This window comes from Hylaeus anthracinus, unplaced genomic scaffold, assembly GCF_026225885.1.
Source record: "Hylaeus anthracinus isolate JK02 unplaced genomic scaffold, UHH_iyHylAnth1.0_haploid 12002, whole genome shotgun sequence".
NCBI classification, from domain to species: domain Eukaryota; kingdom Metazoa; phylum Arthropoda; class Insecta; order Hymenoptera; family Colletidae; genus Hylaeus; species Hylaeus anthracinus.
The window spans coordinates 237,259-253,142 of record NW_026534349.1 but is presented as its reverse complement, the minus strand read 5'-3'; the positions used below and the strand labels follow the sequence as shown (position 1 = coordinate 253,142).

The 15,884-nt window shown below is 40.6% G+C and overlaps 2 protein-coding genes across 2 annotated transcripts; one reads left to right on the top strand and one right to left on the bottom strand.

The window, feature by feature from the left end:
* Positions 1 to 991: 991 nt before the first annotated feature.
* On the bottom strand, positions 992 to 12,534 carry LOC128892194 (protein artichoke). Its single transcript, XM_054152419.1, has 12 exons — positions 12,348 to 12,534; positions 7,445 to 7,697; positions 6,101 to 6,388; positions 5,640 to 5,877; positions 5,333 to 5,579; positions 4,896 to 5,150; positions 4,414 to 4,730; positions 3,941 to 4,238; positions 3,209 to 3,689; positions 2,571 to 2,834; positions 2,267 to 2,495; positions 992 to 2,055 (listed from the first exon to the last, which is right to left on the bottom strand). The coding sequence occupies exons 2-12, from the start codon at positions 7,695 to 7,697 to the stop codon at positions 1,719 to 1,721; spliced, it is 3,207 nt and encodes a 1,068-aa protein (XP_054008394.1). The 5' UTR covers positions 12,348 to 12,534; the 3' UTR covers positions 992 to 1,718.
* A 1,526-nt stretch (positions 12,535 to 14,060) lies between these two features.
* LOC128892413 (uncharacterized) lies at positions 14,061 to 15,804 on the top strand. The gene is made up of 4 exons (XM_054152824.1): positions 14,061 to 14,222; positions 14,287 to 14,330; positions 14,943 to 15,208; positions 15,488 to 15,804. Exons 1-4 carry the CDS (start codon positions 14,177 to 14,179, stop codon positions 15,594 to 15,596), a joined length of 465 nt encoding a protein of 154 aa, XP_054008799.1. The 5' UTR covers positions 14,061 to 14,176; the 3' UTR covers positions 15,597 to 15,804.
* The last annotated feature ends 80 nt before the right edge of the window (positions 15,805 to 15,884 follow it).

The window sequence follows — 15,884 nt, the reverse complement described above, 5'->3', positions numbered from 1 at the left end:
ACGATCTGAATTATAATAAAATCAACTGTATTTTAGGTTGGACAAGTAGAAGCAAGTTTAAATACATGTTTATAATGGAAAATTGATTTAGAAACATGAAGCCCATCGTTTAAATTAGACTTTCTTCGATAGATATATGGAATTACACAACGGATGATCCTGAAGAAACGGTTCGTGAAACGTCGCGTGGACGATCGCGTTGACGCCGTTAATCTTGCTGGGTGATCGTTTTGCGGAAGCGACAACTTCCACGGGACCTCGGCCTCATTAAAAATACCCCCAACCCCCCTTGAGCTGTTCTTCTTCCTCCAGGATAACCGTGGATGCTAATTATAAAGCACGGAATAATGAAATCATCTAGGCGCACGGGGATCGCGAGACCGCTGACTTCCTTGAGAACTTTTTTACTGGGGCCCCGAGAGAAACGCCTTTATTAGCGCTGGTACAACGTGCTCTGTGGAATTAGGCTCGCAGGGATTAGCCTGCTGGAGTTATTAAGACAAATTGTCCACTAATCGTCTCAACCTCCCAACTACCTAACGACCTTCAATTATTCCTTGCTACCATCTCCTTCCTGAGGTCCTTCTATCGATTAATCATTTTTCAGTCACCTTGTATTAGACGTCGTTTGTAAGGTGAAGATGCCTGAGGTACGATAACCAGAAAAGTGGAGAAACGTACATAGAATTTCATAAATTTAACGCATTTAATCACTTTTGAAGTTGGAATAACTAATTCTAAATAATCTAATAAATAAGAGGAACAGAGTCAATCATTGTCAAATATGAATATATAAACCAAGATTTCTTGGAACTTGATGTAATCTTATTGAAATGCGAAGAATCGTGGATTTCAGAGTTTTGAAAGTACTGTCTTGTAATATAGGGATATGAAACTCGACAGAAAACTATGATAGGACTTTTGATTAGGAAAGCTATAATTGATTAGGACCAATTGAATTCCGAGCTTAAGACTACCGATCAGCGTATATTTTTACAAAAATAAATACACGACGTTCAACGCCTTTGTCGTTCTGGTACTGGTAACGTATACAACCTATGTACAGCCACGATCCACGTCGCGGCATTGTTCTTTCTCGAGGTCGCTATTTACACGTTTAATTCTGGGACGCAAAAACCTTACAAGCCAACCAACCAAACTTGTCCATCTTCGATTTTGATGTAAGTTTGGCTAAATATTTATATAGCAGCCTTCGAAATGTATTTCATTGGTGAAATTAAGAGTGAAAAGGTTGAATGCAGAAACTAATACGTAGAACACTACGGTTGTAGGAGTTGATGGACATGTATAGAAAGTTCCATAAAAATCTGCAGAAATGCACGCAAGTACAAAGGAATATTGCCTCTACCTTCCTTCTTAAGTTTGGGGGTAATTTTCTAAACATGCTCTACTTGTTGTTATCGAAGGTCGAAGCCAGAAGACCTCGTCTTAGGAAAACTAGCTTTCTTCATTTCCTGATTCATCAAGGTCCTATGCTTGACATCCCCCTCCTACCATTGAGTATTTTAAGGATTCTTATTCTTGATTATCTTCTTACCCACGAAACCATGTACCAACAGCTTCAAACAAAGTATGACCTTGAGACGAACAGGTTTGCTCGTTCCAAAGTCAGCGTCCCTCGTTTCACAGCACGTCGTTTCCTAAAACAGTCGCGAGAAAGAATCTCTGCGCTGTTGCAACGCTCTCCTTTCCTGCCGTTATGCTAGAATACTGCAGGACAAGGCGATTAGGATCAGAGACACAGCGCCCATGAACCTCGTCGCAGAATCAAACGCGCTCTGCGTTAGAATCTGACACTGAGAGCTTCGGAAGTGCTTCACGTTCCCCTCAGAGTCCCTCGCGAGGACGCATAACTCGTACTTTGACCTGGAGTCCTGAAGATCCTGGATCTTGAAGGATCGCTCGCTGTAGATGAGGTCCTTTTCGATGGCCAACTTGTTGCTTCCAGATTCGCGCACCACAACATAGAAATCACCGATGTCTTCCCTTGACGTCACGTACCAAGTCGCCTTCCAGCTGTTGTCGTCCTCGTTGCTGAAAAATAAGATTAAGATAAATATGGAGATTTGAGGTTTTAGTCCCCATTTTGGCAAATCCTTGGGGTGTTGGTGTAGTTGCAGTAGGTGCAGTAGGTGCACACTACGACTTTCACCTACTGTTATTCTAACATCAATGTCAACACCTCCCATGCCAACACACGTGTCCCCCTTTTCCAAGTTTCGATAAATCAATACTCGATACTCACTATTCAATATTTCGATACTTTACGTCTGGAGTGATGTCGAATTCAGGGTATTCCTTCACCTCCCTCTCCCCACAGCTCATAAAATCTTCAGTGACCTCCGAAAAGAGTTTCCCAGCTAGGAAATTCGGAGTCCTACAGGTAACGTTCGTCCACTCGTTCGGTGTTTCCGTGTGCGTGTTCAGCCACCTTTTAAGGGGCCTCGCGTAACAGTCGCAGTGTAACGGGTTCCCTGAAAATCGCGTTTCATTACACATTATTCTCCCTCTAGCGAACGTCGCCAAGTACATTCCTGAGTTATTTTTACCCGAATACTGAAGCTTCGTGCCGTTCGCTATGATCTTCATGAACGCGTCGTCGAACACGCCAAACTCGTTGGACTCCAGGTTGAGAACCTTCAAATTTGGCAGCGGTACGATCTTGTTCAAGGGTATGTGAGTCAGGTGATTGTGACTCAGATGCAGATTAGTCAGGTTCAACGGTGGATCGAAAACGTCTCGTTCGGAGAGGTCGTTGATCTCGTTGTAGGAAAGATCCAGTGTCTCTATGGCTGTCAGGTTCCCGATCACGTCTGGAACGAGCCATTTAAGCAATGGAGAATGAAAATATTTCATTGAATTGGTAGAAAGGTTGGGTTTGATAATGATATAACTTTTTTACGTGGAATCAAATGTTGAAACAGGATTTCACGAATAATTGAATTTTTCTTTTCGGAATTAGATTGGAAAACAGTATTATGAAAGTGAATTTGGAGTTTTGAAATATTCATAAGAATTTTTGAGACCATTACTAATATTACTATACCTCTGATACTACGATTCATTGACTAGTTTCTCTATTTCGATCCAGAAAATCCATGATGTCTGATGCACTATTCTTTCAAATAATTTCATTAGCAAGGGACCAACCCATACGTTATTTCACCTAAACAACCCCATTACTCACATCTTCGAATCTCGTTGATGTTATTGTGACTGACGTTCAACGACTGAACCTTCTTGGTGCCAACGGTGAGTTCGAAGGTGAGGACTGGCATGGTGTTGTACGAGAGATCGAGTTCCCTTAGCCTGTAAGGGATCCACGGGTCGTTTGGAAAGGTTTTCCTGGTGACGAAGGATATCTTGTTGTGACTGAGATTGAGCCTTTCCAGAGACAGACAGTCGTCCAGAAGTCCGTGAGTTTTGTTGTCCAGGCTTTCCAATTTATTGTGGGAGAGATCTAGAGTCCTCAGGGAGACGAGGCCCTGGAACGCTCCATTTGGTATGCGACTGAGATCGTTGCCTGTCAGATTCAACGTGAGCAGTTGCAGCAGCCCTTCGAAAGCGCGACTGCTCACGTTTCGTATCCGATTGTTGGCCAGGTTCAGCTCGAACACTATTGGCAGGCGTCCGAACGCTGCTTTTCCTAGCTCGGTTAGCTGGTTATTCTGAAATTGTTGTTTTTAGCTAACTGTTTATGTACATTTCGTGATGTAGAAGCGATGAGAGATTGATCTCGCTCTCACTTGGCCAAACAACACGTGCTAGAGTGTCTTCTGCACGTGAAATTTAAATTTATTTAAAAAGAGAATGCACAGTAAAAATTTGCTCAAGTATGCCACGATAGCATGTGACGTGTCCTCAAGTGGTGAAATAAATATTTCGAGTAGTATAAATTTAGTTGTTTGAATTGTTCAACCTGCAAACGAAGATACTGCAAACTGCTCAGTGTGCTGAGTGCTTCCCACGGTGGTTTCGTCATGTTGTTCGCCTCCAGGTTCAGGGTCCTCAAGGTCAACAGGTTTTCGAAGCTCCCATACTTGAGGTTATCTGCCAACCGATTTCTGGAGAGGTCCAACGTGAGAAGAGCGTTCATCGATGGCCACACTTCTAAAGTTGGTATCTCTTCGAGTAGATTCTCGGACAAGTCCAAAGAGGCCAACGAGATCGGCAGCTGGAAGATCTTTGTCAGTCGATTGCTCCTGACTGTGAGGACCCTGGAGAAACGTTTGATACACCTTTACGTTTATATAACAAATATGTATGTAATACCTATGTAAATTTAACCCATTCGCTGCCAACTACGAGATGTCTCGTAGAATTATTGCAAAATGAGTTCGTAAGTGTCAGTTTGTAAAATCTATTAGGATTTTAATCAAATTGCCGAATCACCTGCAGCTAGGCAACCTAGTCAGACTGCCACGTGCGACGTCTGTCAGCTGATTGTAGCTCATGTCCAGCTCCAAGAGCGTCGGCAATGGGCCAAACGTGGACGGTTTGATCTTCTCCAAGGAATTGTGCGACAGATTCAAGAACCGTAAACTAAACAGGGTTTGAAACACGGCGTTGTGTATCTCCGATAAGTTGTTGTAAGACAGATCGATCGTGTGGAGCTCGTACAGCTTCGGGAAGGTCTGACGGGGCACCGAGTGTATCAGATTATGGGAGACGTTCAGAACCTTCAAGCCTGTCATGTTGTGCAGAGGCACCTGGAACGATTAAAGATAGTTTAAAGATACGACTACCATACTGCCCTCTTTAACTTTTCAATATCTGAGGAAAACGAGTAACTCCACATCCACCGGACTCCAATAGAACGTGGGCTGACCACGTAAGGGTGCAGCTCTTTGGTAACGTACCGCAACTCGAATTACCTGGTTCAGAGCGGTGAACTGATTGTAACTTAATTGTAGTTGAGTGGCATAGGTTGCGCTATCGAACGAGTACTTGGAGATATTGTCTAGCTTGTTATGACTCAGGTCCAGGACCGTCAGGTTCACGCAGTTTTCGAAAGCTCCTGGCTCTATCTTGGCGATCTCGTTGTGCGACAAGTTCACCCTGGCCAGATATATGTCCTTGAACGACAGCTTCTCCACGACGGTCACGAAATTTTCAGAGACATCTAGCAACTATGGAAAAAAATATGAAATAATTAGTGTTTGGAAGTCATATAATTATCTTGAAGAACTTTGAAAGAAGAACAATATATCAAGAAAGAAAGATTAAGTGAAAGATTAATAGAATATGTATTAGTATTAGTAGATTCTAAAGATGATTTTGAATGTGTTAGCTATAAGCAGACTACTGGTACCTCAGCAAACTGCAGCTGATTGAACATCTGATAATCGATCTTCTTGATGAAGTTCCTGGCCAGGTCAATGGTGCCTATCCTCGTGACTGGACCGAACGTTCCCCTGCCCACATCGTTGATCTGATTGTCGCTCAGAAACAGTCTCACCAAGAACCGCATCCCACGGAAGGTGTTCGAATCGAGCTTCCTGATTTTATTATGGCTCAGGTTGAGCACCTTCAGGAGAGAGTTCCTCGCGAAAGTACCCCTATGAAGAAGATAATAAACGATATACACGATGAAATGAATTTCTTCAGGGGCTAAGTACCTCTTCAAATCCGCGATCGCGTTATGGGAGAGATTGCACCAGCCCATCTTCGTTAGATCGGCCAAATGCGATCCGTCCAGCTTGTTGATCAAATTATGGGACAGGTCCACGTACTCGGTGTCTCTGAGACCTTTGAATTGATTCCTCTTCAGCTCCTTGATCTCGTTATCGTGGAGATCGAGCCTCTTTAGCTTCTTCAGGGCTGTCAACGCCTCCACTGGCAACGAGGTCAAAGTCCCTAGAAGATGACAAATTGAGTGGAAGATAGTAGATTCCTTTTGTGACGATGCGATGGATGTCTATCCAGTCGATAATAATTATTCAATTGGAAAGCTCGAATAGCGAAGATTTTGAAACCGTTTTTTATTACCTAGCAATTTCATCCCCTCCACGTGTCAGTACTATGCATTAATCGAGACCCTCGCGCAATAATCAGCCCAATAAACGAGGCTCTATTTTACCGTTACTGATCGCCAGTTTCTCGATTCTCGCAGCAGCTGCGCTCTCGGCGAAGCTGTTCGCTGGCAGGACGGTGATTCGATGGCCAGCAATGCTCAGGATGCTCAAGTTCCCCAGGATCTGCAAAGCCTCGCGTGGGAATTTCTCCAGAACGCTGTTTATCACGTACAGCTCCTGAAGAGTCCGATTCACGCCGAGAAAACTGTGCTCCTCGATCAGTCTCAACGGGGTGTCGATAAACTTCAAGACTCGGACGTCTAGAGGATATAACGCTGGACCATAGAAACGCCCTTGCAACGAAACAGAAGAAAGTCAGTTGAAATTAGATCTGTGGGGAGTGCTTGTCGAATTTTTCATTTTTATTTATTTATATTCTCACTCGTTTCCATTTCTATTCACTGATTTTCATTGGTTTTTACTTAATTTCATTAATTTCAATTCATTTTTATACATTCTACTTTATTTTAATCTATTTCAAGTTATTTTTGATCATTTTCTCTTACTTTACACCATTTTTTTTTTCAAGCATACAAGCAATTACAATCACAAATAAAATTCGAATACTATATATTTAATTATTTTATGAACCGATCAAGAATCTGGATATTTAAAATATTTGGTTAGCGTGATTTTTAGTTCTAAATCAAGTCCTCAAAGAATGAATTTATGATTAGGTACATAAGAAGAGGAATTTTCTTATGTTTCTTGTAAATTTTGAAACTCGAAGATTTGTCACGTAAAAGGAATGTACAACATGGTATGAAAGTGATTGAGAATCGTATAATTTCCATCTACTTTGTGTTTTCTTGTTTGCTTTCTTGCTTCGAGAAAGTATACGATGTTGCTAGGAATAATTATTGGCTCATAATGTGATGGTTTTTGCACATTTGAATGCAATGAAAGAAAAGTGCGCGCGCCGAGACGGAACAGCGAATCGAGTAATGAGGTTCGAACCAATTCCATGAACGAAGAGAGGGGTTGCTTTACGAACCAAGGCCTATTACACTTAGGCCAAGTACGGTTGTGGGTATAATTTATTTACTGGTAAACGAGGGAGTGGTTCGATATGAAAGAGAAGAGAGAAATTACTCGCGAGAATTTCTAATTTAAAATCAAGGAAAATCAATTTATAAAAAGGCTGTGTTTATAGTTGACAGTAATTTATAGAGTGGTACTATTAGTAGCAGATGCTATTACATATTTTTTAATACACGTTACTTTGCATTTTAAAACTTAAATTTGATTTATTTGTATATACCAAGTGAAAGTTTTTAGTGAAAATCATAATTCTACTCCGAGGCAGTGCTATTTTATGGAAATTGAATATACGAAGAAGATATACCCACCTATGTTACATTTGTACAAAACGAGTTCCTCGATGGGCATGCCCTCGTTACCCAGATTGGAGAAGGCCAGGCTGAGGCTGGCCAGATTAGTGTTTTCGCAATGGATGTAAAGCCCTCTGTCGCTACCTCGTACGCACACGCAGGGGTAGATGTACTTGGTCTCACTTGGACACCTGAACCGTGGCCCAGGTGGAATATAGCCGCCCATAACGGACAGGACCATAGTCCATAGCAACGGGAGAACAAGTATCATCTATGAATCAGACGATTACGTGTTTCGGTTATTATTTATTTCGCTAACGGATACAAACTTATCAAACACAAGTTTCATCGTACAGTTGTAGTCAGAAACCCCTTTCACTCGACCCTGCAAATGTACCAATATTATTAAATATTATATTTGAAGATATCAAGTTCTAAATAAAATGAGGAAGTTACCATCTTCGCTCTCTTCTTCAGAGAACTGAATAGTTGAGTTAATCAAATTGAAAGGAACTCTAACTCGTCTCGTTTACCTCGGCTCCAAAACTTGAAGCTTCGTTAGCTTCACGATAAATCCGCCATAAATCCTTTTTGGTTGAGTACACCAGAACAAAAAAAAAAGCGCTAACGGGAACGATTGCTCGAAACTGACGTTTATTAATCACAGCTTATGTCGTAATCGCACTGTTTAGCGCGAAACGTGAGAAAGTTTTTCCCCGCGCGGTCCGTTGGCCCCGTGTCAGATCCGCGCCGCGATAACACCGCTATAGATATGCCCGCGTTAATTAAAATTTACTTCGATTAGAAACGCGATTCTTCGTGCCAGCAAGCCTGCCTTGTCATTTTCTCAGCTCGCTTTGAAAAATAAACCGTGACGCATTTGCGTTTCGAAACAGCTTCGACGACCGACTTCCGTGTCAGCGACTCCTGGATTACACGATAATAAATAAGGACGTTTCGGAAATTTATTCAAATGATAAGTAAGAAATAGATTCATTCTTTCCATAACCTGATAAAAGATCTTTACGATCGTTGTATCTTGATTCAACTCGTCATAGAATTGTTTGTAGTAGGAATTTATCCGAGTTTCTCCAACATCACGGATTAGCAATTTGCGGTTCTTCAAATAATTTATCGCGGCTCCTGATCAGAGTAAAATTATCGAAATCACATTCCTGTTAAATCGTGCGCAGCTTAATTGAATGTATATTTCAAATAACGAAAATATCCACCTAGCTCCTCCGTCTAACACTATTATCTAAAACATGGAAGAAATATTCGAAGATGATTTTCTCGAGGAACGAGGAGAAAAATCTTGTTTAAGGATCTCAGGGATCCTCGAGTTTTTTGAGCACATTTAACAAAGTGAATGTTTGGATCGAGGTCGATCGAAAAATCGACGTCCCACTCGTACGGATGATTCATTAGGACCCGTTATGTACAAAAATGAGAAAATTTCGTGGGCGCGCACCGCGTCGCGTCGCGTCGCGTTGTAGCGCGACTAATTCGTTCGCGAATCGGCCGCACGGCTACGCGGCCGCGGACGCCATCCAGCAGAAACAAAGAAGTCATAAAGAGACGAACGACCTCGTTGTTGGTGACGCTTCCTCGCTGCGGCGTGTCGTGGCTGAGAGGAATCGCGTGCAACAACTGTTATCCACCGTGTATCTGTTTAATCAGCAATCCGTCCTGACAATTCCGCCCACGAGGTCACCGCGATGAAAGATAAATCATAGCCGCTGCTCGTTGGGAACAATTACCTTAATGAAGTTTTTACAAATATCCCGAACAGAGGGCTGTAATTTCATGTGACACGATCGCGCCTCGTCGGGTGTCGCAAACTAGCTGCCAACCCATTGGCTCATCCCTATGCTAAATCTGACACTTCTCGGACCGACATTTCCTGTTGTGGTGAAATTTTGTTGCATTGTCATCTTTGGAGATGTTTACACGTGTCTCGAAAGATTTTTCAGAGTTTCGACGAGTAATGAATTCATAGCTATTCGAAGAGTATGGCTAGCCTTTTAAAAATACATAAAATACTTACTTAGAGAAACTACATATCCGGATAAATGAAATCGTTTTCCCTAGTCGAAACCGCCAGTCGTAATTAGAAAATGAATTCCACTTGAATGATAACCTTTCCTCGATTATCCTACATTCCTTTGGCGATATAATTCTTTTATCGATAACTTTCTACAGAGGAATTAATCCATTAGTTGGTTGCTTGCTACTTATTCATTTTCCAACAATAATCTGAAGAATTTTTCACGTTAAAGGTAATGAAATATGTATATTTACTTTAAAGGGTCCCTTCCTCTAAAGCTCCTGACATATATTTTTCTAAAATTATAATATGTATATGCAAAATTGAATAAATAATGCAAAACACGGTAATGTAACTATTACATTTGGTCACTCTAAACCAAGAACTTAAGAAAGAACCTTGCGATTCGAACCGGATCGAACGCTCCTGAGGCCCACTGACCTGAGAAACGCGAATCAGCGTTGCTTATTACGGTTCCAGTAATCTAGTAATTCAGAGAGCGAGAAGCTAAAAAGAAAAGCGCGGTGATCTAGTTTCGCTGCTCGTTTATGCAACGTTCCGAACATAACACGAGCCTTCCATGACAGCCAACCATAAATACGTCGCTTACCGTAGAAACGATTGTTTCCTAGGAAGTTTTCAGAACTTTTTTCGACGAATCAGCTGTCAAATGTTCCAGAACGTGCACAGAAAGCAAATCCTAACGAGTGAGCTAACTGTTCCTTAGGTGTTCCAGTCATTGTTACTTCTCCTCCTTTGGCAAGATAATTATAATAACGACATAGCAAGTCCCAGACGTATTCGTACTCTCTTCGGTAGTCGTTTCAAACTTACCGATACGATGTATTAATAAAATGAGAATATTATATTATTAAATTTCTTATTGATAAATATCTATACTCTTTTATTTAATTAAGCTTTCGAATAACAGAAATTTGCCCGAAAAATTACAATTCTAATATATCTCGACTATGTACGTGGAATGTATGGAATAATTTGATTTATAGTTGGGCTAGGATTCCGATACTATATTTTCCAAACATCTTTAACGCGTGTTAACGCGCACGCAGAACGAAAACACTTGCTCCTTTCACTTATTTCGAGGCAACGATAGCGCCGCCACTGGGACAACCAATGAACCGAATCACTTTGATTTCAAACTCGTATTAAGAAATCCACTTGCACCGGTTCCGTTGACGTAATACCGCCGATTTGACATCTGATATTTTGCTTTACGGTCAGCGGACCCAGCGTAACCATAGAAAGCGAACCAGCGAAGAGAGAATCGACAGAAAGAAGCCAGATGAGGTCATTAATTCGAAGAGGTGCAAAGATGTTAACGGTCAATAATTAAGAAGAAATCCAAGTCTCGTGAGAAATTCAGATTCCGTTCACCGATCGCGGAAAGAATAATTGTGGCACGAACAAAATACAATATAGCCACGCTCCACTTTCCGACGCCAATTAATGTTATTATTATCAACAGAACAGTGGGGAAAGCTCGATGAATCTCGAATATAATGTCAATTGTTCGCTCTTGTCGTATTTTTATTCGATTTCGTTTTCGAGAAATCGAAATCTGCAGAATGGCGATTGCGAGATCGGGGATCGTGCTCGCATTTCTATTTCTTCCGCGTGAACCGAGACCAAGGATATTTTCGTTTCACCAGCCGTCCTTGCAGTGGTTAGGAAAAATGTTACTTTTTCCGGTCACCGTGACAAGGACTGTCGCTATCGACGTTATCCGACTCGGAGTCCTATGGTAAAATGATCTTGAAATCGATAATGATCATCGAATAATTGTAGCTTTCATACCAGCCATGGATATGGACTTGTCGCTCTAAGATGGAATTATTAACGTCACACAATTTTCGAACAATTAGAGATGGGGGCAATATTTTGTTTGAGTAATAGATCAAGAAATAAACAACATACAGCAATTTATTTACGATTGTTATCCGATGAAGGAGTGTATTTTTAATGGAATTTCAACGCGTCCTACCGACGGTATACTAAGGTAGATTAAGGTACGAAACGAACGAAATAAAATCGAAAGTTTGTCATTAGAGTGAAGCAATCGCTGGAAAACAGCAATCGTGTTTACCAGTTTAATTGCCTACGAGCCACATTGTCTCCTACCACGCATTGAAATCACCAGTCAGCGCAGCACGAACGCACGTGGATACACAACACGCGACATCCACGCGTTTTTGCTGCCCGTCCATCGAGCAATTGTCAATTGTAAATTCATTTTCATATAGAGCTTCGATCGTTAAGATTACATAATAAATTCCAGAACCGAGAGAAATGTTTCTTTCGAAATTTTTCTTTTAGAGTAAAACGAATTATATAAACGTTCGGTACAATCAGAAACTGAAGATCGAATCTGGAGAAGGAGAATGTTTACTTGTGATAGAAACAAATGTAGGTATTTTAAGTAAAAGTGTAAATTTTTTTAATTAGACATACCTCTATACACTTTGCTGAGTTTTATCAAAAAAGTGTGAATTATTCACTTGAATTAAATCTCGGAGAAGACTGAGGATCGACACGAAAGGAAAAATGATTTTCCAACCGATTCATTTTGATTGTGTGTATCCGAAGTCTAAATTATGCTAAAAATCTAGTTTCCATCTGTGACAACCTAGCCATCGCAAAGGAACAAAGCTCTCCAAACGTTTCTTTGTTTCCCGAAATAAAAACAACCTTATTCTCGATCATTGATCGCGTTTCTGAATCAATTACGAATCATAAACATACGCTACTCTTGATTGCGTATATCCAAAGGAAAATATACGTTAAAAATCTATTTCTTACCTATGACAACTGTTAAATCTAACCCAGTTTCGATACTTTTTACCAATTAAAAAATACCTTATTATTGCACTTTCCCCGAATGGATTCCGAAAGCACCGTGACAGTTGCTTTTTGGACGACCTTGTCCTCGGATCACATATTCGTCGTTTGGACCAGTCCGTGGTTTTTGTGCACGCGCGCGTGCGCGCTTTCTGACAGATGAGAGGAAACAGGGAGAGAGAAACAAGTTGAAAGAGGAATTCACGAAAACGTTTCACCGCGTCTCTGTCTTCGAGACATTCTGCCAGTGGTACCTGGATGAGGCTGCCGTGAAAACTGAGCCGTGGCTCGGAGCTGAAGAGAAAGGCGGCCTGAGAAGTGAGACCCTCTCTCATTGGGAGTTGATACGCGCTGTCCTTTCGTGGACACGCGACCCTCTGACTCTGAGTCCACGACATTTCTACTGGACTGGGACTCTAAAGTTCCACTCGATTGGTTCATTGGATAGCAGTGCTGTACCTGCTACCGTGCACCAGCTCCTCCGAAAAAATAATTTTTCGTTCGCGTGTTATTTATATCGAAAACTTGGAAAAAACGAAACATGGAGATTAAAAATATAAAACCAGTTTGGGCCAAAAGAGAATTCTCATATCAGATATCCTCTAATATTTTTGTAGAGGAATATTCGAAATGGGGCAAGTTGTTTCGACAAAAACTGATCCTTTATTTTTAAAGAAAGAACCTTTCTTTTCGAATGTAAATTACGACCTAGTGATATAAGATTAAGTCTAAGGGGAGAATAATCAGGGTCCTGAACAAAATAATATTCCAAGACGTTCGTTGAATCATATGTGCCTAAACACGGCCCTGACACGCCGCGCTCCCAGTACAAGAAAGTCCACGCGAAAACGACTGGCCGCTATTGGTCAACTCGAGTGAAAGCCGCTTAGAACTCGGTTACCTGGATTTTTCGCCTGCCAGAGTCATCTGTTGGGTACCTTGAAATATTCCTACCGAGATTTTCCATCGATGTTATCGTTCGAACGATAATTAATTGATCATTTTAAGAAATTAAACATTTCTTTAGCTGATCAATCACATATTGGGCCTTTAAAATTAACGTTAAAGAGATGCTGATTATTGAAGAATTCGTAGCAATTAGAAAAATGTGGCTCGTATTTCTATGTAAATATATGTATAATAACAAAGCTATGGTTGATGGTACTTGAATCAAGATAATAGTCATGTGTGAAACTTGAAACAGGATGTAAAAGTGGGCTTTATCCGCCTCATACGATAGATGTATTTCTCAGCAAACCAATGATTCGCTACATGAAAACAGTTGATCCCTAAAAGCCTTAGTTAGTATCGTTAGTGTCACAAAGAACGAGACTGTTGAGCCTCAAATATTTTAATTTCCAATTATGGAAAAAATTGGAACCACTGACGTCAGCGCACCATGCGCCCTGCAACATGAGTCGGAAGATGACAATTTTTTTCGCTAAACATGACTATGGATATCTAACAAAAAATTGTCCTTTAAAGTTCAAAGAGCACTTTGGACACAATAAAAAAGCCACTTGACCTAACTGCATAAGAGTTCTGTAAAAAATTATCAAATATATGTATTAAAATCGAATAATCGTTTTGGCGCTGATCAAGGTAACCCCTTAAACGGCATCAAGTATTTTCGAAACGACGCGAAACGAGCGGATATCCTGGTTAACCATCGTTTAGGTCGTAACGAGAAAGACCGTCACGGGTTTCGAGAAATTACGCGCTCATTAAGGTCGATAAGTTGTCGGAGTAGCACGATGATCCGAGAGTGTCAGTAAGGACGGCTGCTGCATCAGCCGAGTATCGAATCGGTGTCTAAAAACTGTGAATCATCTTTGGAATATTTAATCATGGACCAGGAAGTCTCGTCACTGTTCAAGTGCCTCTTGCTGCTCTGTAAGTAGAAAATAATCGTGGTTAGTGCGACAGAAGGGAAATGATCGGACGTATCGTCTCGCAGGGATGTTGATCGCAGTCGTTGGCTTACCAACCCTGGGTTATGTCGTAAGGAATCTCGTTTATCCAGAAGGTAACACCAGGGGCGGATCTACCATGGAGCCGAGGAAGCCTTGGAGGGTTTTTCAACGGAACTCTTTATTTCTTGATGTTTTTTAATTTAATTGTTATTTAGGAGAATGAAGGGTAATTTTGTTTGTTCTTGGAAAATGGGGTAGTTTGTGTCAACTACTTTTTTTTTCTAATTTTAATCATTTTTGTTGAAATTTAGTAAGTCTAGATCTGCCACTGGGTATCATTGTTGTCAGTTAGGCCCCTCGAAGACGGATCAATTGTTGAGAATTTTTAATACGAAAACTATATAACGTAGGACATTCAAGTTTTAATACATATACATATACATATAGGTTTTGAATATATCGTAAAGTTTCCACTGAAAGACATTGGAAAATAGCGCACCATGATTTTTTTTTATTCCACCAGTAGGTCCCAAAATTCTGTGGAGAACAAGATGTACTTGAAAGTATGCATGTTCATGTATTAAAATTTAAACTTTATATATTATATAATTTTCATATTAAAAATTCTCTTAATTAACCTGTACTGTCGCGGAGGCCAGAGTAGTTACGAACGTTAATAAATAATTTCCGCGTTCGACAGGACCGAACTCGCTTGGAGACATACGAGGATCAGTCAGCAGAGTCGAGCGATCTCGATCTCTTCGGTAATCTGACTTTTCGATTTTCCTGCGAAGGTAAATCAATCGGCTTGTACGCCGACGCAGACTACGGTTGTAGAGTTTTCCACGCATGCGACGATTCTGGCCAAGGATTCCCTGTTATCTGCCCTAACTACACGTTGTTTGATCAAAGGGAACGTGTCTGTTCGGACGAAGGACACGTTGATTGCGCACACGCGAACGAATGGTGCATTAATTCACAGTATTTCATCCTGACCTTCACACTGAACAAAATGTTGATATTTAGAAACTTTTCCTGGTGAACATGTGGTACATAGATATATACATATATTAAGAATAGATAACTTGAACAATCTTTCTGTCAATTTTTATAAAAATATGATAATCCTAATGATCGAAATTTAGTCAAATTAGAATGTTTAAAAAGTAGACAGATTTATTTGAAATTCTAAGCTAGAAGACTCCCTTAATAGAAGTATGTTTTCTATAATTTATGTTCCGTTAGGTTCTACTTGAACGACCTGCCATACTCCGAAGAAGTGACGGAAGAAAACGACACAAAACAGGACGAAGAGGAACAAGTTCCTTCGGTTCTACCCCTCGTGCTATCGTGATGCATCTCTAATTAACCTCTTACAAAATACATTCGATACAGAGCATTCAATTATTTCAACAAATACCGTCATAAAACTTACCCGACACTTTTATCCTTGATGTGATTGCGATTGAGTTATAATACCTGAAGTTTCACTTTGAACATTGTACATTTTAAAACAAAGTTATTTAGAGACCAATCCAGTTGCAATACATTTTCTTTTATTCGAATAAGAGACGTTATTTTGAACCCTCCATTCCCAGATATACTCAAAACACAAACTTTCTATCGAATTATTGGTAAACAG